Raw genomic sequence first — 27,605 nt, forward strand, 5'->3', positions numbered from 1 at the left:
TTATTCACAATAGAACATAAAGAACATAACAAATGTTTAAACTGTGAAATTTGACACTTTTATCCACTAAATTTCAAATTTGATGCCTGCTACAGGTCTCAAAAAGAGTAACGTAGACATCACACAGCCTTGCCGGACACCGGTCGTCACTTCAGACCAAATGTCACTTCCTCCCACACAACAATTGTAGTTGTTGTAGAAACTCTTGATGAGTTCATGTGGTTTGGGATTCCATAAGCCCTCAAGATGCGCCACAAGCTGTCTCTGTGTACGCTATCAAAGGCTTTCTCAAAGTCTATGAAATTCACGTGGAGTTGCCTTTGCCATTCCGCACTCTGTTCTATGATGTTTCGCAGAGTAAAAATCCATTCTGTACAGCTCCTGCCTTTTCTGAATCCTGCCTGTTCCTTTCTCAATGTTGTATCAACTGCCGTAGATATTCTGCTTATGATCACTTTGGTGAGGATCTTGCTGGGGATTGACAGAAGGGTGATACCGCGCCAGTTGTTGCAGTCGCTGAGGGTGCCCTTCTTTGGAATCTTGATAATCACCCCTTTGGTCCAATCCTCGGGTACGCAGGCTTCTGTCCAAATTATTACACCATTACACCAGATGGCAGAAGTAAGATGGACATTCAGAACAGACTGAATAAAGCAAAGAATGCCTTCATCAGCTGGAAATCCTCACAATACAGCGTGAGCACCAAGCTAAAACTCTACAACAGCTGTGTTGTACCAGTACTCCTCTACGGAGCAGAGTGCTGGCGAATGACGCAACAAGACCTCACCAAGCTGTCCACATTCCATACCAAGAACCTCAGGAGAAAACTCAAGGTATTCTGGCCAAACAAAATCTCTAACAAAGACCCACTGTCCCTATGGAAACAAGAAGACATGGCCACAACAATCATGAAAAGACGCTGGCGATGGATTGGACATGTGCTGCGGAGAGAAGACGGCTCCATCATCAAAACAACCCTACACTGGACACCAGATGGCAAGAGGAAGAGAGGACGGCAAAATATCACCTGGTGACGAACGGTGGAACAAGAACTGAAAGCCACCACCACACCTGGGGAACAATAGGCACTCTGGCCCACAACCGGCAGTAGTGGAAGGATTTCGTTGCTGCCCTTTGCGCCTTGGGCGCTATCGGCAGTAAGTACAGGTCTCAAAAAAGTTGGCACGGGGGCAATAAACAGCTGAAAAAGCAAGAAATTTTGAAAAGATTCAGCTGGGAGAACATCTAGTAACTAATTAAGTTAATTGGCATCAGGTCTATAACATGATTAGCTATAAAATGGATGTCTTAGAGAGGCATGGTCTCTCAGAAGTAAAGATGGGCAGAGGCTCTCCAATCTGTGAAAGAGTGTGTAAAACGATTGTGGAATACTTTAAAATCAACGTTCCTCAACGTCAAATTGCAAAGGCTTTGCAAATCTCATCATCTACAGTGCATAACATCATCAAAAGATTCAGAGAAACTGGAGAAATCTCTGTGCGTAAGGGACAAGGCCGCAGACCTTTGTTGGATGCCCGTGGTCTTCAGGCCCTCAGACGACACTGCATCAGTCATCGGCATGATTCTGTGATTGATATTACTAAATGGGCCCAGGAATACTTCCAGAAACCTCTATCGGTAAACACAATCTGCCGTGCCATCTGCAGATGCCAACTAAAGCTCTATCATGCAAAAAGGAAGCCATATGTGAACATGGTCCAGAAACGCCGTCGTGTCCTGTGGGCCAAGGCTCATTTAAAATGGACTGTTTCAAAGTGAAAGAGTGTTCTATGGTCAGACGAGTCCAAATTTGACATTCTTGTTGGAAATCATGGACGCCGTGTCCTTCGGGCTAAAGAGGAGGGAGACCTTCTCGCGTGTTATCAGCAAATTCCAACACCAAAACTCCAGAAAGTCATAACCTCGATGCCCAGACGTCTTCAAACTACTTTGAAAAGAAGAGGAGATGCTACACCATGGTAAACGTGCCCCCGTCCCAACTATTTTGAGACCTGTAGCAAGCATCAAATTTGAAAAAAGCTTACTTTGTGCATAAAATTTTACAATTTCTCAGTTTAAACATTTGCTATGTTATCTATGTTCTATTGTGAATAAAATATTGGCTCATGTGATTTGAAATTCTTTTAGTTTTCATTTCATTAAAAAAAAAACAAAAAAAAACGTCCCAACATTTCTGGAATTCAGGTTGTATAATATAATATAATATAATGTAATGTAATATAATATAGGAGTTAATTCCATGAATAAGATGTACATTTCAAATATAATTCAATATATGAACTCATAGGCTATTTCAATATTTCTTCATTTAAAAAGATAGTAAAACTATAAAATAAAACAATTAAAATAAAAAACTCTATAAAAACTATACACACTACATGTCAAAAGTTTGGAATAATTAAGATTTTGTTAATGTTTTGAGTCTCTCCTGCTCACCAAAGCTGAATTTATTTGATCAAAAATACGGTAATATTGTGAAAAATGATTACAAGTTAAAATAACTATTTTCTGTATGAATATCTGTTATATAAAATATCATTTATTCCTGTGATCAAAGCTGAATTTTCAGCATCATTACGCCAGTCTTCAGTGTCACATGATCTTCAGAAATCATTTTAATATACATTCAAAAGACTACATTTAAAAACATAAAAAAAAAATCTAAATTACTCCAAACGTCAAGTCATTACACCATATAATTACATGAAAAAATAATTTGTATGTGTTTACTTGACTGGGTCTCCATTCAGATGGCAAAAAGCATGATCTCAACTATTATCTGGTCTAAAGCGAGACTGAAAAGCGCTAACAGGACGTGATTTGTTAGGAATGGTTGTTCTGTCCCAAAACTAAAGTGCCAATCCTGGCATGTCGACTTTCCAGAAACAGTTGCACAATTCGTTCATTTCGTAATCTCAATCAAGGCTTCGCAAAATTACAGTAACAGTGTGCACCTCATCGAAATCATTTCATTAGTACTTCTGAAGAATTTATGGATGGCTAATATGATTGTTAAATGGACTGAACGTCCTGTATAAGGAAATTATGATATAAATCTGATGAAAATCAAGATGATTAGCATGCGTTCTGCAGAAGTCCATGCAGCAGCGGCGGCGTGTGTAACAGCATCCAGTCCTCATTAGAAGTGTATTATGCAGGCCGGCGCTCAAACAGAACAGAACAGAACATGCAGAGATGGTGTAATGATGTCAGGACGGCGCCACCATCGCCATCGTCTCAAGAGACGAGAGACTTCTGGCCCAATAAACACGAACGTGATGCCAGATACTAATTACATTAGTCCAACTTCTGCCTTTTTTTTATTTTAATCACTTTCAGTTTTCAGACACAAAGACAACAAAGTTACTTTCTATTTTAGGTACACAGTTGCAAAAATAGCTCCAAAGATAACAAAAAGCATCATTAAAGTGTTCATATGTGTTCATATTCACTGTAAAGGAAGATGTAAAAGTAAAAACAGACACTAATAACAGGCTACCTGTTATAATTGTCATGATTTCCAGGGTTAATTACTAAGAAGGGATGATTGTGAAAGGTGTGAGTGATGCGGCTGTGCATCTAACGTCAGAAAGCAGAAAAGCTGAAGGTGAAAGTTTTACTTGCATCAATGCTTTTACAAATATTTGGGTCTAAATTTAAGATAATATGTATTTGAAATAAAATTCCTGTTTTTAATCTATTTGTGTTACATGGTTTAAGAAAAAAACTTAATGGGATGCACATTTGTACGGAAGCGTATTGCATTCACTTGAGGAAAAAAAATCTACTCTGTTTTTCTGAATTAACGAGTTAATTATCTCAGAATTACGAGATAATTTTTCATTAAAAAAAGTTTTTGCTCTGTTTTTCTGAATTAACGAGTTAATTATCTCAGAATTACAAGATAATTTTTCATTAAAAAAAAACTTTTTGCTCTGTTTTTCTGAATTAACGAGTTAATTATCTCAGAATTACGAGATAATTTTTAATGAAAAAAAAGTGTTTGCTCTGTTTTTCTGAATTAATGACTTAATTATCTCAGAATTACGAGATAATTTTTCATTAAAAAAAGTTTTTGCTCTGTTTTTCCGAATTAACGAGTTAATTATCTCAGAATTACGAGATAATTTTTAATGAAAAAAAACTTTTTGCTCTGTTTTTCTGAATTAACGAGTTAATTATCTCAGAATTACGAGATAATTTTTAATGAAAAAAAAGTGTTTGCTCTGTTTTTCTGAATTAATGACTTAATTATCTCAGAATTACGAGATAATTTTTCATTAAAAAAAGTTTTTGCTCTGTTTTTCTGAATTAACGAGTTAATTATCTCAGAATTACGAGATAATTTTTCATTAAAAAAAAACTTTTTGCTCTGTTTTTCTGAATTAACGAGTTAATTATCTCAGAATTACGAGATACTTTTTAATGAAAAAAAAAGTTTTTGCTCTGTTTTTCTGAATTAATGACTTAATTATCTCGTAATTCTGAGATAATTAACGCGTTAATTCAGAAAAACAGAGTAGATTTCTTTTTCCTCAAGTGAATGCAATACGCTTCCGTACATTTGTCAGTCATTCATAAATTAAACAAGATTTCTGCAATTGTTTATAATTTACTTAATAGCATCTACTTGATTTTATTTAAATAATACTTTTAAAATGCATTTATTCAAACTGCTTTGAATGAGCATAAAACTGTTAACTGTGAAAAAAAAAATTGTTAAAATGTATGTAAAAAAAAATAAATGTGGAGAAGGATAAGAACAAACTCAACAAGCTTATAAAGAAGGCAGGTTCCGTTGTGTGGTGTATTAGACGACTATACGATACTAAACCATTATAGACGAGGCAGCACAGGATAGAATGATTGATAAATTGGTCAATATGATGAATCATGATTGTCATCCCCTTCATGAGTTCTTTAAGCTCAAGATTAATTTAGCACCAGTGTTACAAGGAACGATATAGAAAGTCATTTTTACCAACAGCTATTAGATTGTATAATCAATGTCATAGACGATTGATTTTAGAAATCTTAATTGTATATTGTAAAATCATGGTGTAGCTCGTACTTTGATGCTTGAAACAAAGGGGTGCTGTATGAAATGCAGTATTTTTATATTTTTTTTAAATGTATTTATTTATTGTGTGGTGAGCTCTGCTGTGACATGTGAATTTCCCTTTGGGATTAATAAAGTAAAAAAAATTATTAATAAAGAAAAATAAAATCAATCAATCAAAGCTCCAGTTTTTATGCTTGAAAGCCTATTTCAGCCACATAAAGAAAGAAAGAACGAAAGAAAGAAAGTTTTTTTCGTCCAAAAAGATGAGAATTGGTAGATAAAAACTTGCAATTACCTTTTTTTTATTATTATTCTGTGGTGGAAGCGAATCAATCTGATTTATGAGATATAAACTCAGAACTGTGAGGAAAAAATCTAAAATATTTTTATCTCACAACTGAGTCATTTATATATAATATAATATAGTATTTTGGGGTTTCAATGAAATGTGAGAGAAAAAGTGAGACTTGAGGGAAATAAAGTCAAAATGACCTTTTTTAAAGTTTATATGTCGCAATTCTGAGTCATTTCTATTTTTAAAACAGTTTTTTTCTCCCAAACAAAAGAAAAAGTGCAGATTTATGAAGAAAAAAGTGGGAATTGTGAAGTCACAATTAATCTTTTTTTATTCCATGGCAGAAATGGCTTCCATATCTCTTACCACAATAACAGTGTCTGCATATGATGCCAGAGAAGAATATGAAAAGATACTGCAGGTCACACACACACACACACATTTGTCAAAGGTGAAGCGTCACATACAGGCGTCTCATGAACTCAATCCTCAAGTGACGCACGCACCATCAGCCTGCGCTCTGTAATTACACTAAAAATATCCTTCATTAAAGTCTGCTTACCAGAGCTGCTTACCATGACTCATAGCCAAAGCAACAAAGATTCACAAGACTATAGAGTTTTTGTTAATTAAATGGTTCTGTGGCTTCAGAGAATGACAATCCCCCACGCTGAAATATCAAATATGAACTAAACCACTTAGGATCCAATTAGCATTTACTAAAATTGGATATTCCATGCCAGCAGTGAGTATGATATGAAGCTGAAGAAATGCTTTTGAGTCTGTATGCCAAATAACAACAACAACATGTGACTTTGTTATACAAGACAATTTGTTGAAATAACAAACTTTACTGTGTTTCAGAGGGAAACATTTAAGAAACACTAACTTCTGATTGTGCAGACTGAGATGATCCAGCTTATGAATGCCTAGAGAGAACCAGTCATTTATAAAGCAGAGAAGTGCATAAACCGGTTCTCTGAGGAGTTTCTGTCCGTATTTTATTCGCTTTTTCAGGTCTGTGTTCCTGTGTAAATGCATTAGATTCATGATTGTATCAAATGCCAGTGTATTTCTAATAGGTTGATTGCAAACACCATCATGCATCAAGAGCTCTTCATAACACACACTGAAAAATATGCTACTAATTTTTTTTAAGGTAAGTGGTTGCAATCAATCTGTTTGAGCCACATTTAAATAATCAAATTTAGTTGACTAACTTTCAGCAAAATTTATTTAAATGTAGCTAAAATAAATAAATAAATTGATTGCAACCACTTACCTTAAAAAAAATTAGTAAATTCAATGTATAATTTTTTTTCAGAGCAGGCACATATGGAAGACAGGGTTATTATAGTTAACTAAAAATAAAACCTTTTTGAAATAAAATGTACTTTAACTGAAATGAAGTATAATTTATATTTTTATTTTAAAACTCTATTTAATTATATAGTTGTCAAAACAACATTTCTCATTTTAATTTAGTTTGTGGATGTAAAAATAAATAAAGAAAGAGAAATTTATAAAGAAAAAATACTAAATAGACATTAAAAGAATAACTGCCAATTACAAAAACACATCTAAAATAAAAATGAAATAAAAACTAAAATATTCAAACACTTTAATGAAATTAAATACCTTCATAACTAATTTCACTTTTTTTTTTTTTTTTGGTTTATTTTTTTTTTTTTTTTTTTTTTTTTTTTTACAATTTTTCAAATATTGATTTCAAAAGTGATTTCTGTCCAAATAGTGTGTTAATGTTCAACAACATACAACATGGATCATTTAAAAAAACTATACACTATGTGAAATGTTACTTATAAAATGTGCATCTAATGAATAAAAAATAAAATAATGAATGAATAATTAATAATAACGCATACATTGATCAATAAATTAATAAATAAATATATATAAATATATGTATGTATAAATATATAAATGAATTAACAAAATAAATGAATAAATAAAAGAAAAAAGCGATTAAATAAATAAATGTCACTTAGTTAGATTTTTTCTTTCTTGTATTATACATACATAAATATATTTTTAAGTGTGGCCGCTTTATAGCAAGTCTCCTCTCTGTCTTTTGTGAGCCACACCTCACCAATCCATCCATTTGTCTATTTCTCCTCCGTGCTCCTTTCATCCACTTTTCTGTGTTGTTGATGGGATTTTGCGGGCCGAAGCGGCGCCCGGTTCAGACTTATCAGGAGGGCGTCTCTGTCTCCAGAGCTCCATAATAACCCTTATGTAACATAATCCTGTCGTCTAATTGGACACGCAGCATCTCCATCCATCTTCCCTGTTGCTTTCTCCATCAAAGGCACCTCTGAAGCCTTTAGCGGCCGTTTTAAAACATTCCTGCAGCAAACACTACAAAATACTGCATTAACTTCACACTGAGAGCAGCATTTGATGGAAAAACACACCAAAAGACCTGAAATATACTGATGCTTCTTCAACACGGCAAATGCTTTACAGGACCCTATCAGTGCTAGTTTAGAATAAATCAGATACTTTTATATTTTTGTATTAATGTTGAATTAAATTTTTACTTTTATATTTTCATTTTAGATTTTGAGATTTTACATGATTTTTTCAGGTAGATTCCATTAAAAAATCAAGTCGTAAAAACTACTCAAACATATTAAGTGTAATATTGTTACCATAATTTTTCAAGTAAATAGCCCATTCCATTTTTTACAGTGTATAAATACGAGAAGAAACACACACACGCACGCACACACACGCACACACACACACGCACGCACACACACACACACACACACACGCACGCACACACACACACACGTTCAGGGGCCTGCACCATGATGGTAGATGAACAAATTCAGAGTTATAGGATAAGTTTTGAGTTGACAAATCCAAACGACTACAATCTGGCTTTGCTGGTACAAAGCTGATCATCAACTTTCTCTGTCGACTCAGGCTTGATCCTGAGTTAATGGAGCGCGTGTGACATCAGCGGCGAACAGCCAATCACAACACAGAGCAAGTGTGATTCACTTCTCGCGAGAGAGCCAGCGAGATTCAAAACGGTTAAGAGATTAAAGAATATGAGGAATTTAAACGCATTTCTACTGAAGTACTTGTCCATGAAAGAGGACAAATAAAGGAAATTGTCTTGCTCTATCAGTGCAGTCACAATACAGTTGATAATATATAGTGTTAGAGACTCAAACATGTAAGGTCACATGTAGACATTTTTAAAGTGTTATCTATTGATTCTACCACTTATTTATATTACATATGATCTGTATATATTAATATTCACTCAAAATACATGCTTTATAACAATTGTTAAACTAAAAATGCTTGTGTGTAATGGTGTAATAATAATATAAATCATATGTAACTTGTAATTATCATTAAAGCCAGACAATACTTCATAGTGACCTTTAATTTGTAGGAAGAGAAACTGGGGGAGTGACTTGCGTCAGACATGTGTCACTTTGCTCACATCTGATTGGTCCAATTTCAGTTTGAGCTCTCTAACCCAGAACATAACCTGCCCCGGAGCAGGTTAGCTGTGCAGTGTAAGTTACTATGGCAATGAATGCAGCTAAAAGCCAAGCCACATTCATGGTACCTAAAACCCAGGATTGGTGCAGAACTAAACGGTACACTTCATGGTACAGGCCCCAGGTCAACAGAACAAACCCAAAGGCTTTATCAGAAACAGACAAGAACACCGGACTGAACTCGTGTGTGAAAACCACACTGGAGGAAACTACACAAATATCTAATATTAGAAATTATTAAGTATATTAAATATTACATTTGTCTACTGCATTTACAAAAACCAATTTTGTGCATTTAATTTAAATAAATTTTCTTTTTATAAAAACTTTTATTTTGAAATGTACTTCAGAAATCTTTGCTTTATTTACAGCTTCAAAAATAACTTTTACAGTGTAGTAAGAAACACTTTACAATAAAAATGTCTAAATTAAGATTAAATGCAACCATTAACAATGGATTAACACTAACAATACTTGCTTAGTTTCTACATTTTTTAATACATTACAAAATTAAATGCTGTATATTCATTAAAGCATTCTGAAATAATGCCAATGAACAATAGTATATTTAAAGGACTAGGCAAACATAAAATCACTTTTGAGTTTCAGCAAGTGAATATGGGATTCAATCATTTGGACCTGGTGCCGCATTGAGATCCCGATAAATCAGACTTCGGAAAAAGGACATGTTTGTCACTCATTCTAATCAATTATATTGATAGAGGGAAACAAGATGCATTTCTACTTTCAATATTATTTGTTCTTCAGATATTATTCTTTAAATACAAAAAGTGACTCACATTTGGTTTTTGACCACCGACAATGTGTACAATTTTACTCCTGGAGTCATGTTGAGAACCCTGTATCTCTGAAAATGAATCATATAGGGCCTTAAAAATTAAGATGTCAAAAGACTAGTTTGCAAAAAAGCAAAATCTAAAATGCATTAAGATATCTTTAAGACTTCTTGAGTTACAGGCATGCAAACTTTGGAGAGAAAAAAACTTGAAAAGTGCTTTTTCCCCATTTTTCAATGGGCACCACTGGCATATAATGAAACAAAGATTGCTAAAATCAACAGATTTTACTAATAGATCTACCAATCTCTTTGTAAAAATAATATAGTGATGCTGCAAAATTTCTGAAGTCATTTTTACCCCCCTGCAATTTGTCTCTGAATCTCAAGTGAGATTTTCTTTGTTCAGTTGTGTACTGTACAACACAGAACCCCAGTGCATTAAAATAACCCGGGGAATCTGTGGATTGAGTTTGACCGTCTTGAACTCAGAGAGCTCTCCTCGAGCGTCTCGTGTCCTCCAGGCTTTTCTGCTGTTTTGGTATGGATGCGCATGAACGCCTGCTGATGTGTCACACACTTAGCATGTGATATAGGGTTAGCACACTCCAGTCAGCAAGTGATATAGGGTTAACACACTCCGCCTGAGAGATTCACTCACGCCGTTTCTCTCGTTTGAGAGGCTTGTGATGAACTGATGGACAGGAAGATCTTCAGATCTGAATTATGGTGGATGGAGAGATGAAAGAGCGACAGTACTATGGAGTAATGTACTTTTCTCTCATCACTCTCATGTGTATTTGGTTTTGGATGCTGTTGTTTTGAACAGACAAAAGTTGAATGTTTAAACAGCTCTTTTCAGTTCCTCCAGTTTTTGAGAATTCTGATCACAGAACACAATGCAAAATCAACTAAACACTGCAACAAAATGAGATCCTGCATAATCCACCATTTAACCACAAAACATTCTCACAAAGCGCAGCACTACTTCAAGTTATCATGCATTAAGGGCAGTCGTGGCCTAATGGATAGAGAGTTGGACTTGTAACCTGAAGGTGGTGGGTTCGAGTCTCAGGTCCGGCAGGGATTGTAGGTGGGGGGAGTGAATAACCAACACTCTCTCCACCCTCAATACCACGACTGAGGTGAGACCCTTGAGCAAGGCACCGAACCCCCAACTGCTCCCCGGGCGCCGCAGCATTGGCTGCCCACTGCTCCGGGTGTGTGTTCACTACTGAGTGTACACTTGGATGGGTTAAATGCAGTACACAAATAAACAAGCTTTATGATTTTTTCCCCCGTCAAGTATTTATGTTAAGTATTATTTAGATAATTGGAAAGGTATTTTTATTTTCTATTTTCATTTTGTTGCATGTTTTGGCATTTTATTAGCTGTTTTAATATATCTATATGCTTTTTATTAATTTTTATTTCAGTTTTAATTTTAGTATTTTAATACATTATATTAAAAAATAATAAATAGAACTGTTGCCTTGGCAAATAACTTAAAATAAGTTCACAGTTTTATTTTATTTTTAGGAAACACTGTAATTCAAGTAGTGAAAATATTTTTTTAATTTTTTTTTTACATTTTAGTTTTAGTTAATAACCCTGTCAGGTATGATACATTATCTAGTGTCATACATAATATGGTAAATATGATATTCCAATGATTCTTAAAAAAATAAATAAAATTGTATTAATTTTTTTGCTCATTATTTACAAAATTCTGTAAATTAGGGCCACAAAATCTGTCATTTTAATTGACTGACTGACTGATTTATTGATTGATTAATTGATTGCTGTCTTTTCCATAAAAGGAATTCATACTAGTACAACCATAAATATGGTTTATATGACTCGCACACTGTATTTCTTTTCAGAGTTTTCTATGAAATACTTTTTTTTCACAAATCACAAATCCCATTTTCCTCACATCACCTCTCATGAACTCTTCAATTCTGTATCACACACTACATTATAACAAGAGTGTTTCAGCGCTGCTCATCGGCCAGCTGTTCCTGCAATCACTGAGACTCAGAAATCTTTCAATTAATGAGTCGAGAGCTCACGTCTCTTCTCCTGTCAGACAATCAGTAGCTCTTCATCAACATTCAGTCATTTGAGGTCATCTGATCTGATTTCCGTTATTTATTTTGGGCTGCAGGTCAACAGTCCCGGCTTTCACTTAAGCACCATATTTTATATGCATCACAGGCTGTTTTTGTGGATTACTGTATTTTGATTACTGTACAAGTGCTTCGAACATGCTGTAGGACATTAAAGATCTGTGATAAAGATGCTGATTTTTTTATTTTTACTCATTTCAAATGGGTGCTCACCGCAATTTTTCAGCTAATTTTAAATAAAAAAAAACCCATAGCTGTGTTTGTGATTATACATCATTATCCTTTAAAGCTCCTATAAAATGTATATTGCATGCATGTTATTTGCACTAAATTATGAAGCAATTTCTGTTTTATTTCAATTAATCATGCAGCCCTAATAGGGATCCTAATAAATCTACATGCAATTTGATGCAGTACAGATTTTTCTATAAATGCATTTCACTTCATTGATCCCAACCTATTCTAGGACTATTTTCCAGGATTGTTTTCAGACTGTCATTACAGAGCGATGCTTTTGGCTGACTCTGCCACAAGGGTCTCTTCCCAGAATGCAGTGCATGACATACTTTCATGTCCGGCTGTTTCAGCCTGCAGTAAGATAGAAAATGCATCCAAAAATGGCAACCTCTCCACATCTACTGAGATGACGGCATCCAGGAAATCAATTAAGTCTCTATCAGTCAAATGAAATGGAGTAGAGCGCCAATTAGAGAACATGCCGCTGACTGGACATGATTTCTAGCATGGAGAAGAAAACAGAATCTCACAGAAGTGAGTACACCCCTCACATTTTTGTAAATATTTTATTATATCTTTTCATGTGACAACACTGAAGAAATGACACTTTACTACAAAGTAAAGTAGTGAGTGTACAGCTTGTATAACAGTGTAAATTTGCTGTCCCCTCAAAATAACTCAACACACAGACATTAATGTCTAAACCGCTGGCCACAAAAGTGAGTACACCCATAAGTGAAAATGTGTTTCTTCTGCTCATCAAGGCTGTATCTATTTGATCAAAAATACATAAAAAAATGTTATTTTGTGAAATGTTATTGCAATAAGAGATTTCTGTTTTAATATACTTTAAAATATAATTTATTTCTTATAAAAGCTGAATTTTCAGCATCATTACTCCAGAACCACCACCGTTTTTCTTTTTAGTTTACTATTTTTGGTTCACTTCCCATTAACACTGATGTTATATTTTTTATAATGTTTATTATTTAATATTTATTTTTTAAATATATATTTTTATAAATAAATTTTATGAGGCAGGTTGTCTTTTACAGATAAAATGAGCCAAAAAAAACGAGATTGAACTCAAGAATAAAAGTAAAAAAAAATCTATTTAAATTATTAAATGCCCATGAGAAGGATGCAATACTAATGCAATAATAGAATTAGCAATGACCATTGGGCAGCGAAATGCTCATTGGGTCAGCACGGTCAGAAAAAAACAGGTGGAGAAGAAAAGATACGTTAACTGCAAAAGAATTAAGAATTAATGTGAAGAATTAGGTGAGAAACCATCCGGAAACATTTAGGCTGTATCCGAAATCGCCCCCTAAATAGTGCACTATTTCTTCTATTAATAGTGCACTATTTGAGGGGACAGCCATTTTAAGTGGTGTTCGAAACCATAGTGGATGTTCTCGAGTGCACTCATTCAATCCCACAATGCACCGCAAAAACGAGTGTACAACCGATGTACACTCAACAGCTAGAGAATCCCCAGAATGCACTGTGAGAGTCGCGCGCCGAATTAATTCCCGCATCTCACCAGTAGATGGCGCCCGCAGCTGAATCATCCATTAATTCATTCATTTTAGAAGCGCTCGTCCACAGCGTAATACAACACGGGTACAAAATTAGCTGATTATTAGGGTTTATACATAATTTCCGTGACAGAGTTCAAGATAAATCCTTCAATCTTACTGCTGGAGATGCTCGTTTCAAATGATTATTTAACAGCAAGCAAACTATGTAAAAGCGGCAGTGCACTCAGTGTCCGAATTCACTCACTCGTTTTCATTCACTCCTTCAAGTGAACTGTTTGAGTGGACTAATGTAGGGAATAGTGAATGAGGGTATAGGGGGCGATTTCAGATACAGCCTTAGTCTCCAGCACCATCATTTTCCAGAGCTGCAACCTTCCTGGAGTCTCCACAAGTGCAATGTGTCAGGTTCTCAGAGACTTTGCTTGGGCAAAAAAATCTTTAAAATAGCCCTCACTTAATAAGAATAACATGCTGAAGTGTTGTGAAATACATGAAGATTTTGTATAGGCTTTATGGACAGATAAGTTGTGAGTGACTCTTGAAGAACCAGCATCTCATCCTCTTGTACCACTGTTTGAAGAATTCATCTTCCAGAATCTGGCAGTAAGTTTTGGGAGCTTGTGGAGACTCCAGGAAGGCTGCAGTTCTGGAAAATGTTTCCTGATGGTTTCTCCCCTAATTCTTCACATTAATTCTTAATTCTTTTGCAGTTAACGTGTCTTTTCTTCTCCATCTGTTTTTTTCTGACCGTGCTGACCCAATGAGTATCCGCTGCCCAACTTTGCTAATTCTATTATTACATTAGTATTGTATCCTTCTCATGGGCATTTATTCTTGAGTTCAATCTCTTTTTTGGCTCATTTTATCTGTAAAAGAAAACCTGCCTAATAATTCTGCACACCTGAAATAAGGAGTTTTTGACTTTCAGCCTTCATGGACAATTATATAACACTTATAAATGATTAAATACAAAATCAATAGTAGTTATTAAGATTGAGGTGTTTTGGAATTGGTAAAATGTTATATGTTAAATGTAATATAATATAATATATAATATTTTGCATGCAATTTTATGATGGTCAGTTTCATTTTGCATAAACAAAGTCCACAGGGATTCTGTTTGTATCTGACAATAGATATTTTACAATGCTAAAAATCACCTCAGTAAAGATGCCTTAAAGATAATGGATTAAAATCCACAAAATACTTCATTTCATGGGGTCTATTTTAGATGGCAAAGTACAATTCACATTTAAAATGCACAATAATCCTAATTAAGTGAAATGACTGTATCAGGTGGTTATGCAATGACCTGCACGGGCCTTGCTGTGTGCTTTCTGTGCAGTGAGTGAACATCATGGAGGAGTGAATGCTAAGCTCAGGCAGGATCTGTGTGAGATGGAAAGGTCAGGCTGAAGGAGAGGACATCTCGATCCCCTTCACAACACTCCAAACAGCCTGTTCCCTCAGCGTGGAAAATGAACCTGCACATCCATGTTTGTCCACACGAGCAAAATCCCTCGCACATTGGGTTCAATTGAGCTGTACTGCGCCTCATTTAAGTGTGTTTTCAGTGTTGTACAAGCATCACTAACACTAATGCTCATGAACTTTTGCACAGTAACTTGTCCTGCGTCGTCACACCTGTGCTACAGGATGAACCTTAGATCACTGAAATCCTGCTTCTTTGTAGTGATAAAACAAAAATGATAACTTAAATGTTTGTGAATTTATGAAAATTTTATCAAATAAAAATGTATAATAAATATAAAGTCAAGATTTTATGATTACCTATTTACTTTTAATCTGAGGTCTAATTTGTATATAAACATGTAATATTTAGTAAGTAATATTTTTAAATGTTTTCATAATTTTCAAACGTGTGTTATTGCAAATTAAAATAACACTTTTCTATGTGAATATATTTTTAAAAATACGTTTTAGTATCATTGATATATTCATAGTTTTTATTAACATTTTGAATAATTTTTTTACGTTTTCATTTTAATATTATTTAAAGTTTCAGTAATTTTGTTGTGTTTTTGTATTATTTGTTTTTGCATTATATAGTTTTTTCACTTTTAGTTTTAGTTAATACTGTTAAATTTATTTAATTTATTATTTATGAAATGTATTTTATTTGAGGTAACGTTTATTTTATTTTCAAGTAACATTTTAGTTTCAATTTTATTCATATAATAACCCAAGATTATCACAACAGTCACAATTTCAACAAAACCTCATTTACGTCAGTCAGCTAGACAACATTTTCACCTGACAACACTGAGAAGCACAACCAAATACAGAAAACCAAATGTTCAAGTTTGCAAAGCATAAAAATGCATTTACATGAGCATAAAATGTACGGTACAGTGCTCTGCCAATTACTGTAAATGCACAGACAGGCACTGTTTTTGCTTCATTTTTATTTTTATCATCACAGGCAGTTTAAAGCATCTCTACATGACCTGCACTGCACCCATTACCTCTGAAACAGCCCTGCCTCGGTTTTATCCACAGTAATTCCTTTAAAAGGAACCCTAATGTTTGCTTCAGAGCACATGAAGGCTGTAGCTAAAAAAAAACTGGCCAAAACTTATTTAAAAGAACTACAGACTGTAAGTGGTGTGCACTTATAATGCAGCGTGAAAGCAGGAAAAGTGCTAAAAAGAAGAAAAACAAAAGAACAAGTGGAGATGTGTGTTGGTGGTAATGCTTTGATAAACTCATCTCCCATTGAAAGCACACTCAGTGCCGCACTCGGCAGGAGCATCTGAGTAAGTGTGTGTGTGTGTTGTGCACCATTTGCAAACCTGCATTCATAAAAGACACATCCTGTCTGAACTGCCTCAGAATTCAACTCTAAACCTACACAACAGATCCAAGATCAGTTCACTGGGTTCAATACAAACTGAGCTGAATCAGAAGCATTTGTGACATAATTACACGACAAAATAATTTTGGCCTGTGCCTTGTTTTTCCTAAAAAAGACAGTTGGATGGACGGACATTATATTTTATAATAAATATTATATATTATAATAATTTTATAAAAGCTCTTACATTCATTCCCTTCTTAAAATTAGTGTTATTTGAGCTGCATCCAAAGCTATTTAACTGAGCTCAACAGAATAGGAGAGCAATAATTCAGACTAAAATATACTTTTTACAAAAATATTTGTTGTTGGACATTAAATGTAGGTTTAAAATTATTTATTTAACATAAGAAATTGCATTTTTCATAAGAGCATTAACTATAAAGAGACTATAGAGGAGTTATTTCTGTAATATTGTACTATTGTTTTATTTCAATGTTCAAATGAGTGAAAAATGCTCAGAAATTGCAGGTAATACATTGAATTAAATGTAATATTTTGAAATAGAAAACTAAAATACTGAAAAACATTTTTCACGGTGCTCTTACTAGTGTACATTAACTTTATTTTTAACTTGATATAGACTTCTGCTTTAGTAATGTTTACATTAAACCCTCTTAGAACACAATTTCTATATAATTTAATTTATAGTGGCTTACACATTGTTTTCATAGCCTTCATTTTGCACATTGTTTGGAGGAAAACATTGGGCAGAATGTGGAATTACATTATATAAAATACAAATACAGAAAATAAGATTTAGTTTGCCTCGTGAAAAAAATGTAACATATAGTCAACTTTGTAGAAAATATTGAGATTTACACAGATTTATCAATCAGCCTAAATTACAAGATATGATTTTTAGTCCATATTGCATTGTAATGATGATTAAATGCAGTAAAACTGCATTTAACTTAAAGAAAAGCTTGTTTTTAATACGTAGCTTATTTTATTTCAGCTATTTGCCAAGGACACATTTATCATTTTCATTTAATTGAACTTGTAAACAAATAAAACTAAAAGTGAAAATAAAAAAATATTTTTTTTTATAAAGTATAACTAAAACAATAAATACTAAAATTAAAATGAAATCTGTCTTGTCTTTAAATTGTGCAAACTACTTCATTCCGCCACGGATTCAAATTAATAATAAAATTTTAACAGCTGAGCCCCAAGCCTTTGAATTCGAAAATGTCAAATTAGAATTAGTAATGAAGGAACAATGAGTTGCTTCATTAAAAGCTTATTGTGTTACTATATGAAGAGCTCACTGTATTATGTGGAGCAGAGTATTATGAGAGAGAGATTGACTAAGCGAGTGTGCTTACCTGCACCTGATACAGCATTCTTTCTTCAGATCTCATTTTCACAATAAAACATTAGTTTGAATGTCCATTGAGGAAAGCGATATCTTTGTCACACTATCTGTTGGCTGTGTCTGACAAGGAGTTTGACTATCAATTGACTATTGATGATTCACTACTATTATTTATATAAAATATAATTTATTGAATAATAATGTTTAATAAACAACAGCCATCATAAAAGTTGCTAGGCAATTCAGTCAAAAGTACAAGGCAGCGCTCTGACATACAGCATTGAAGTTACATCAAATATAACGTGATGAGATTTTACCCGCTGCCAAAACTATTTGCTCTGGAACAAATAATAGATTAATGAGACCAAAGACTGCCCGTTAGATTTACCCAAAACAAATTACAGTGCCGTCCACTAATATTGGCACCCTTGATAACTATGAGCAAAGGCAGCTGTGAAAATAAATCTGCATTGTTTATCCTTTTGATCTTTCACTCAAAAAAATTAACAAAATTCTAACCTATCATTGAAGTAAAACAATTGAAAGTGGGGAGAAAATCTCATGATTAAATAAATGTTTTTCTCCAATGAATGTTGGCCACAATTATTGGCACCCCTAGAAATTCTTATGAGTAAAATATCTCTGAAGTATATTCCCATTCATATTTACATTTTTTAGAACACCAGGGTGACTAGGAGCATGAAATTGTCCAGCCATGACTTCCTGTTCCATAGGATTATAAATGAGGAACACAAAAGCCAAATTCTCTTAATCATCCATCACAAGGAGTAAAACCTAAGAATATACTTTTGATGTGCAGAACATGATTGTTGAGCAACACAAAATAGAAAGTGGCTGTAAGAAAAGAGTTAAAGCATTGAAAATCCCCAATTCCAACATCAGAGTAATAATTAAAAAGTTCCTAAATATGTAAAACATCTGCCTGGAAGAGGACGTGTGTCTATATCGTTCTAATGCTCGGTGAGGAGGAGAATTTGAGTGGCCAAAGACTCTCCAAGGACCACAGTTGGAGAATTGTCGAGATTAAAACCTGGTCTCATAAATATACGTACTTCTGAGCACTTTCTGTGCGACACCGTTTTACGTACCTTACTGCACATTTCGCAGCAGTTTCAAAGAAAAATGTTCACTGAGTGGCACTAAAACACAGGTTAAAAACGCGAACCCTGGCACGTTTTTATTATGTTGATATAGGTACCTATTGCTGTGTTTTTATTATGTTGCTACAGGTACGTACTGCGGCGGTTCAGAATTCAAATATCCGGGGTCTGTCCCTAAAAGTTAATGCTTTATCATGTTGGAAATATGCCCTACACCAAACCCAACCCTAAACCTACCCGATAGTGTTAACAAATGCAAAACTGGTATAAAAACGTATTTGTTGATGCAACCGTGCCATTTCAACTTCATTTTATGCAGATTTGAACTGTTTTGTCGAACCGTAGTTACACGGGATTCGAACCGGAGCTCCTCGCCTTCTAAGTACGGCTCCATAGTCCGTGAGCTACCGAACTATCTTACCATCTATGAAAACCCATAGATACGAGGCTGGATATGTGCGATGCTAACATTCAAAAGCATCAGTTTTCAAATCTCCCAGCATATTAATATTGTTTTGAAGTCGTAACATGATATTCTTAAAGAAATTGTGCGAAAAATACACTTTATTAATCAAAACTCTGTAAATTTGTGTGAAAAGGAGTAAAAGGTGTTGGAATTTTATTGCCTCTAGTGTTTGTTTCTTTAGGAAACTGAAACTGCAGTAATATGTAGTTATTGGTACGTATTTCGTGTCTCGCTAAAAAGTGCACCCAGGTACGTAAATGCCATGAGACTAGGTGCGAGATTAGTTGAGTCTTGTGGTCAGAAACCTAAAAAACATATATATTAAAAAGCCTCTACATCAGCACATGTTGTTTGGGAGGGTTTCAAGGAAAATTCGCTTCACTCATCCAAAAACAAACTCCAGCATATTCAGTTGTCAGACACGACTGGAACTTCAAATGGGACTGGCTTCTTTGGTCAGATGAAACTGAAAAAAGAGCTTTTTGGCAGCAAACCCACAAGATTAGTTTAGTACAAACAGGTATATAAAAAAACACGTATCCCATGTCCACGGTTAAATATACTGCTGGATCTTTAATGTTGTCGGCCTGTTTTTCTGCCAGAGGTCCTGCACATCTTGTTCAGATGCATGGCATCATGGATTCTATCAAATACCAACAGATACAAAATCTAAACCTGACTGCCTCTGTTAGAAATCTTATAATGGGTCGTTTGGATCTTCCACCAGGACAACAATCCAAACACAAACCTCAAAATAAACACAAAAATGGGTCACTGAGCACAAAATTAATCTTTTACCATGGCTGTCCCAGTCCTCTGACCTGAACCCAATAAATGATGTTTTATTAACAAAGTTCGGGAGGAGCACGTCAGATACTTAGCCTAATTAAACACAAGTGGTACGCAATCAAGTCAATCAACTCACGGACATAAATACAGCTGACATACCTCCACTCATTTGACGGTCTATCAGCATCCCTCCACCACCCCTTCTCCACCAATATCACTAAGTTCTCACCATACCACGGGGGGATACTCTGGGTTCGGGCCATTCCCGAGCTCAGAGCCCTTCCCCAGGACAGCACGCCAACTACGTATTACCATACTCGCCAAATACGCATTACGTAACTCGTGCTAAATATATGTAAGTGTGAACTCGTGAAAATGAGTGAGGTGAACTGAAGAGAAGAAGTACTAACATGGAGCTATGAATCTGAAGAGATTCTGTATGAAGAAAATGGTCTCTGATCTCTTATCAGGTGTTCTCCAAACTCTTCAGGCATTATAGGAGAAACCTCAGAGCAGTTACCCTGGGAAAAGGACGATGCAATAATTGGGTGCCAATAATTGTGACCAACAAGAACTAGAGAAAGCATTTAACCCACAATGAGATCCCCCCCCACTTTCAGTTGTTTTACTTCAATGACAGGTTGGAATTTTGTGAATGAAAGATAAAAAGGATAAACAATTCAGATTTATTTTCATAGCCGCCTTTGCTCATATTTACCAAGGGTGCCAATATTAGTGGAGGGCACTGTATATCTCATGTTTAACCACTATAGAGACATCAGCCAGCGGCAAATTCCAGAAGATCTGGCCGAGGTGAGGCTGCTCCCGGTGGGTTCATGAGCTTAATTTCTTGTGCCTACTATAACAGTATTGGTCCCATTCACTTCCATTGTAAGTGCCTCACCAGGGTCAAGTAAAAATTACAGTCATTTGTGGCAATCACCATTATCCCACAAGTGTTATCGATTGAGATTAACTTGCATTGAACCCGGAATATTCCTTTGAAAGCTTCCACTAACTGAGGCTAACTGGGTCATACTAACCATCCCAAACCTGACCACTTGTCCAACATCAATCTCAACCAGATCCCAGATATGATTTTCAGCAAGACCTTCACGCAGGCTGACAACAAGACAACAGGAAGTGAGCCGTAAAGCTGATCCACCAGGGAACGGGACAAAGACGCCACACTGCGAGACTGATTCTGATCATTAGCAGCTTAAAAAAGATTAGTTGAGTCCCATGTTCCTGCCAGACAATGGTACACAGATCTGAATTATACATGATCACAGCCCAGCTCAGCATGAAGGATGACTCATATTCACAAATAATAAACTCACTTCACAGATACAGTGAAGCAGAGGAAGGGAAATCTCTGAGATATGATGTGTTAATGGGACGTAATGCCAGATATACCCAGAAATAGCAAATCGTAAGGTGCTTAAAGTGTGAATTATGAATAGAAATGTGCAAGATCATGTTCTAATGCAGTAGGATGGACTGCTCTGGGTTAATATTATAAACAATGTAGAGTACAAAATGCTTTCAAAGACCTCATTAAATCAATGATTTGATTAAACAACTGGTAACACTTTACAATAAGGTCCCATTAGTTTAATGCATTAACTAACATCAACTATCAATGAGCAATGCATTTGTTACAGTATTTATTCATCTTTAAGGTTAGTTAATAAAAATACAGTTCATTATTAGTTCATATGATCTCAGGTCAATTAAATAGTACGGTGACACTTTACAATAATGTCCCATTCATTAAAATAAGTTATAGGGGTCCTATTATGCTTTTTCATTTTAGTCAGTGTATAGTGTGCATGTTTGGGCATAAAAAGTTGTTTTTAAAAAATCCCTTTTCAAGAACTACAACGAACGGCTCGTTTGGACTACAGCGTTGTTTTCCGGTGTTTGTGATATCACAAAGCGACCAATTAGAATATCATTAAAATAAATCCCGCCTATGGAAATTCGAATGGTTGGCGGGTGGGGAGAACGCTTAGTTGAGCTCTGCACGTTTCAAAATCGAAACCCAGGGCTGGTGTTTTTATATCACTGTATTTCTGAAGGAAACCGACTGTCTTCAGAAAATGTTGGATGTCATTTTCATTTCATGTTGCATGTAATGTCTGATAAAGCAGTGTTTGTGAGCGGAGCTCTGCTTTGTGTACAGCCTTACCGGGGAAACCTTGATCTCTCTCGCTCCAACAGCACCTTCCGCTGGCAGAGAATTCATTTGCATATATATACACTGTATATGCGGCCACAAATAGTGTAACTCTGTGGGACTATGGTATAAATAAATTCAACTGTATAACAGTTTCACTGCAATTCATGTTATAATGTTAGAATTAAAGAACAAATATTACATATTACCGTGGCACTTATCTGTGCATAGTTATTTTTAAGCTGTTGTTGACATTGGATTTAGCCAAAAAACAACAACAACAATAACATTACCACTTTAATATGTCTTGCAATATCCGTGCATGCAAAGGTTCTGCGCGATCCTCAATATTCTCGAGGTCTGAATTCATATGGCACTATTGATGAACTTGCTGCTTTGGCAAGGGGCGGGGCAATACTGAAACACCGTATAAGCTGTTTGCCAATCATAACACATTTGTTTTTCAGAAGGCGGGCCTTCATCAGACTAATTGAGCCGTTTGTGCCAGGCAGGGGACAGAGGTATTTTGATCATGTAAATTATGTGAAAAATAATGCGTTTATGAGAGCATGTTCCACTACACCCCCAAAACAAAATCAAGACTTTGTAAAAGAGCATAATAGGACCCCTTTAATGTATTAGATAGTATGAACTTACCTTGCCATCTGGAGCTCTTCCATGCTTGCTGCTCGAAATTGGGTCGCAGCCCTGCGCTTCTCAGGCATGAGAATACTACTAATGAACTAATGAACTACTAATGAACAATATAAATAAATATTCATAAAAATACATGTTCATGGTAGTCCACAGCACGTTACCTAATGTTAACAGATACAACTATTTGATGTAAAAATGTATTAGTAAATGTTGAAATCAACATTATCTAAGGTTAACAAATTATTTTTTGTGAATTGCTATTTTGTGTTCGTAACTAAGTAAACTGAGAAAAAAAAACATTTGGTTTTCTCATGAAATTGCTAGTATATTTCACAGATACAAAATGGCAAATGGAAATCCTGCTTCATTGTTATGATGTAACCAAACTTCATATTTCAGAAGAAAATGCATTAACAGGAAAGAAATCTGCATATCAAATGACTTCATGTGGTTCTTCCATTTAGGGATGTGCAAAGCTATAAATGTTCTTAATTAACTAGTCGGTAGGTTGTCTGAATGACTAGTCTGTGTTAAGTAAGTATAATAAGGCTATGTCATGTCCACCGGCCCACCTATTAGTTGTGTTTCTCAAGGATATATGCAAATCCTTCAATTACAGTCAAAGTGAAAGCTGAACATCTCTTATTAGAACTGCCGAATTAAAAGATAAAATATAAACACACTCTCTTTTACACCTTACAAACACATCTGTGCTGCAACTACACTCATTTATATGATCATAATAGAGCAGCTTTGTAATCCAGGCCTGCGCTTCTCTGTTTCAAACAAGAGCAATCAGCAGGAACATTCAGCGTTCTCAATGGTTTGTAGATGTATTTAAAATTGAGACTGCGGGAGCATGGCAGAAATTGGAGTAATGTTTATGAATGTTATGCAAGAAAGAGCTGCTCATGTAACAGCATTACGTGAGCTAAAAAGAAACACACAGATCATGGAAGGCTTCATAAACACAACCTGATCGTCCCTTAAAGCTGAAGAGATGCAGATACAGTGACTCACCACATTCCAGAAGAACGGATTGAAGATGATGGCAATAAGAGCCACGCAGAACCGGGGCTCTGTCAGGTCTATTAAACGCCACAGCTCTTCCAACACGGACATGTCCATCTGAGGACAGAAAGAGACGATAAAACCCAACATGTAAGCTCTCACTTGCATGATATTTTAGGTAAAACACAGAACATGCATGAATGTGCATGCTGGAAACATGTCACATTTAGTTGAAATTTGTCATTCTGGCATTGAAATAGGCCATTCATATGCAGTGTTGGGCAAGCTACTTGGAAAATGTAGTGAGCTAAGCTACAGCACCATGGCAAAAGTAGTTTGCTACATCTAGCTATTTAAAAAAAAAACATTTTTATATTGAACCAATATCATACCAAGTCAATGCTCTCACAGTTGTCGTGTCACGCTGCACAACAACAGCTTAAAGGGGCCGTTCACATGTTGTGTCTTTTGCAAGCTAAAGTTCATTATTTCAAATGTACTACAAAAGTACATCAGAAGTTCTGCAGGTATTGTGAAGAAATACCAGTGTTGGGGAAGCTACTCTGAAACTGTAGTTTGACAAGCTACAAGCTACTCGTAAGTTAAAGTAGTTAAACTACAGTCAAGCTACCCTTTTGGAAAAGTAGTTAGCTACACTACAAGTTACTATCAAAAAGTAGCTAGCTACATTGAAACTACTTTTTATTTTTTTGAACAACGTATATTATAAATAACTGAATAAGTGTCTGAGGAATGTTTTAAGTAAAATATTTAGTGTTTAAAACAATGCAATACAATTATGATTTCTGTTTAATTATGGTTTTATTACACACAACACTCAAATATCTCAGACTGTTACAAAAACCTTTACTTGTCGTTTCTTTGAGAGACATGAACTTGGACAAATAAGGCCATGGGTAATTAACGTTAGTTGTTTCTCCATCCTCCAAATCTGCCGCCACGTCTTGCTCCATCATGGATAATATGGGTGTGTCAACCCACTTCTGTACGTCAGTGAACCGTTAGCCGCAAGATGCGAGATTAAACAACAGGTGGCGGTAATGGCAAAAAATGAGTTTGTAATCTAATAAGAAGAATATGCATCGCGCTGATTCGCGCAGGCTCGACAAAACGCAATGTAGCTTTTGCTCGCGCTACACCGCTACTTGCTGCAAAAAGTAGTTAGCTACTGGAAAAGCTACACTGTTTAAAAAGCAACTGAGCTACTGCCAAGCTACTGAAAAATGTAGTTAAGTTAGTAGCGTCGCTACTTGTAGTTAACTACTCCCCAACACTGAGAAATACGAGCGAGGACAACAGCGAAAATGGCAGATCATGGAAATAAATATTATGTTCCAGGCTGTGCAGGGATGGGTTGGTGTCTGTATTCAGAAAGGCACGGAAAACAAATAACGCGTTCTAATAAAATAATGTGAGCCACTAAAGGGACATGGTTAGCTCCTTGCCAGCTGTAGCCTGTTACATAACAGTACATAAGATTTCACTTACCACATAAACAGAGTAAGGAGAGATACCTGAGGATGATGGGGAATGATTTACAGATTCTGAGCATCACTGACAAGCATCTGATCTTGTAAAATGTGTGGTTAATGCTGCCACTCCATAGTATAAACAGAGTACATGCGATCACAAATCTTGAAACTGAAAGTAAAACGTGATCGTGCATTCCAAAGCAGTTTCAATGCCCAGCATATTAATAGCGGCTCCCTGACGCCCGCACTTTATTTACAGTATAATTACAGTATTATAACCATATAACTGCGCAAGAAAGTATTGAAATATATATTTTCCCTGTTTCCTTCCTGTGAGCTACTGAAATGAGCTGCAAATCAGAGCAGAGCTCAACATTGAGCCGCACTGTGAAACAGACAGTCAGAGCGGAGCTCAACATTATTATTCAAACAATCTCTCACTACAAAACATCCATCCTAACGCCAGATGGTCATGGCAACCAAACAGCACATCAGCAGACGGCTGACCACCCACGACAGGCCAAAATACACACATGGCCAACTCCCCTGCAACTGACCATCAGCTCCATGAGACCGTACACCCCGTGTACATAACCCAAGTGGACAAAGGCCCTCTTTTCACCAGCATGGACCTGCCGTATAGTTTTGAGCCCAATGGATTTTAAGCATTCATAGAATTGGGCTCAAGTGCGGGAACCTTCACATTTCCAGCCAGCCAACTCAACATCTGAAGTACACTGCCAGGTCACAAAGATCAGGCCTGACATCTCAGCTGGTGAGCTGTCAAAAAGGTGCTAAACAGATCTACTATATGTTCTCTCCATCGGACTTCAAACATATTCCAAAGAGAACTAAATGACCCTCAGTACCAGGCCTGGCTGACCAGTGGACTACCCCCCCATGAATACAAGACACATAGAGACATTTTCTTTATTTAGAACATAATTAATCAGTTACAAATGTATCTGGTATATGCATGTTTCCTTATTATATTAGCCAAGTTACCACTCATCACTCGTATTAGTAAGCTCTAAACACTCATAATCAGGTGTATGAATGTATCTCTGATTTAATATCTTTTAATTGTCTCTTTCTTGATATCAAAATGATCTGCTCTTTATTCCTCAAACAATGATGTACACTATGTGATCGTGAAATGCATCATACTATTTTTACTGTACTGTAGGAAAAATTGCACAGATTCTCCAGACCAGTCATAAAACATGCAAATGAGGTGTCAAGTGGGACAAAGAAACATTTTCCCGCTGAAATTATGTGCCTTGTTATTGGTCAAACTAACCAAAATGGGTGCTACAGGGAAACCAGATAATAATTCTCCCACACCCAAAAGGCGACACCTTCTCTTTACTTTCGGTGCCCAGGAGACACACATATCACCTTGGAAATCTCACGACTAACCTTTCGGGGGGAGTCCGAGCTTCTGGCAGTTTTAAGTCCAGTAACTTTGTCGATTCACTTCGGACCAGTCAACCCATGGCTGGAATGACGAAGCTTTCACTCCCACAGGAATTCATCAAGAATCTATGCATTATACATGCACTGGGACACTTTACTCAGCACCAACAAAACCAATGCAAGTAACCGCTTGTTAACTATTTAGACGTGCTTCTAGGCTTTGACCCCTTTTAATTAAGGTAATGTGATTCTCTGATGGTTCTTAACAGGTTGTGGTTAGCTGATGCATAAATCCTGCCATTACACTCTACTCTCTTGCGCACAAGCGCTCTTTCTCTCTCGCCATGCCTTCCTTGGGTTGGCATCTATATTTAATGTACAGTGGTGTGAAAAAGTGTTGGTCCCCTTCCTGATTTTTTATTTTATTGCATGTTTGTCACACTTTAATGTTTCAGATCATTAAACAAATTTAAATATTAATCAAACATGACACAAGTAAACACAACATGCAGTTTTTAAATGAAGGGTTTTTTTTATGAAGGGAAAACAAAATCCAAACCCACATGGCCCTGTGTGAAAAAGTGTTTGCCTCAGTTAAGGTCAGTGTTCATGACTCCACCATAAGAAAGAGACTGGGCAAGAATGGCCTGC

The 27,605-nt window shown here is 35.7% G+C and overlaps 1 protein-coding gene across 1 annotated transcript in view; it reads right to left on the reverse strand.

Moving 5' to 3' along the window:
* Positions 1–27,605, reverse strand: part of LOC306857902 (phosphatidylethanolamine N-methyltransferase-like) — a 68,219-nt gene that overhangs the window by 35,218 nt on the left and 5,396 nt on the right. Inside the window, exon 2 of the mRNA XM_079398171.1 lies at positions 24,055–24,162. Coding sequence (XP_079254297.1) covers positions 24,055–24,162 — 108 coding nt within the window. The remainder of the gene's footprint in view (positions 1–24,054; positions 24,163–27,605) is intronic.

Source organism: Barbus barbus (genome assembly GCF_936440315.1).
Source record: "Barbus barbus genome assembly, chromosome: 38".
NCBI lineage: Eukaryota > Metazoa > Chordata > Actinopteri > Cypriniformes > Cyprinidae > Barbus > Barbus barbus.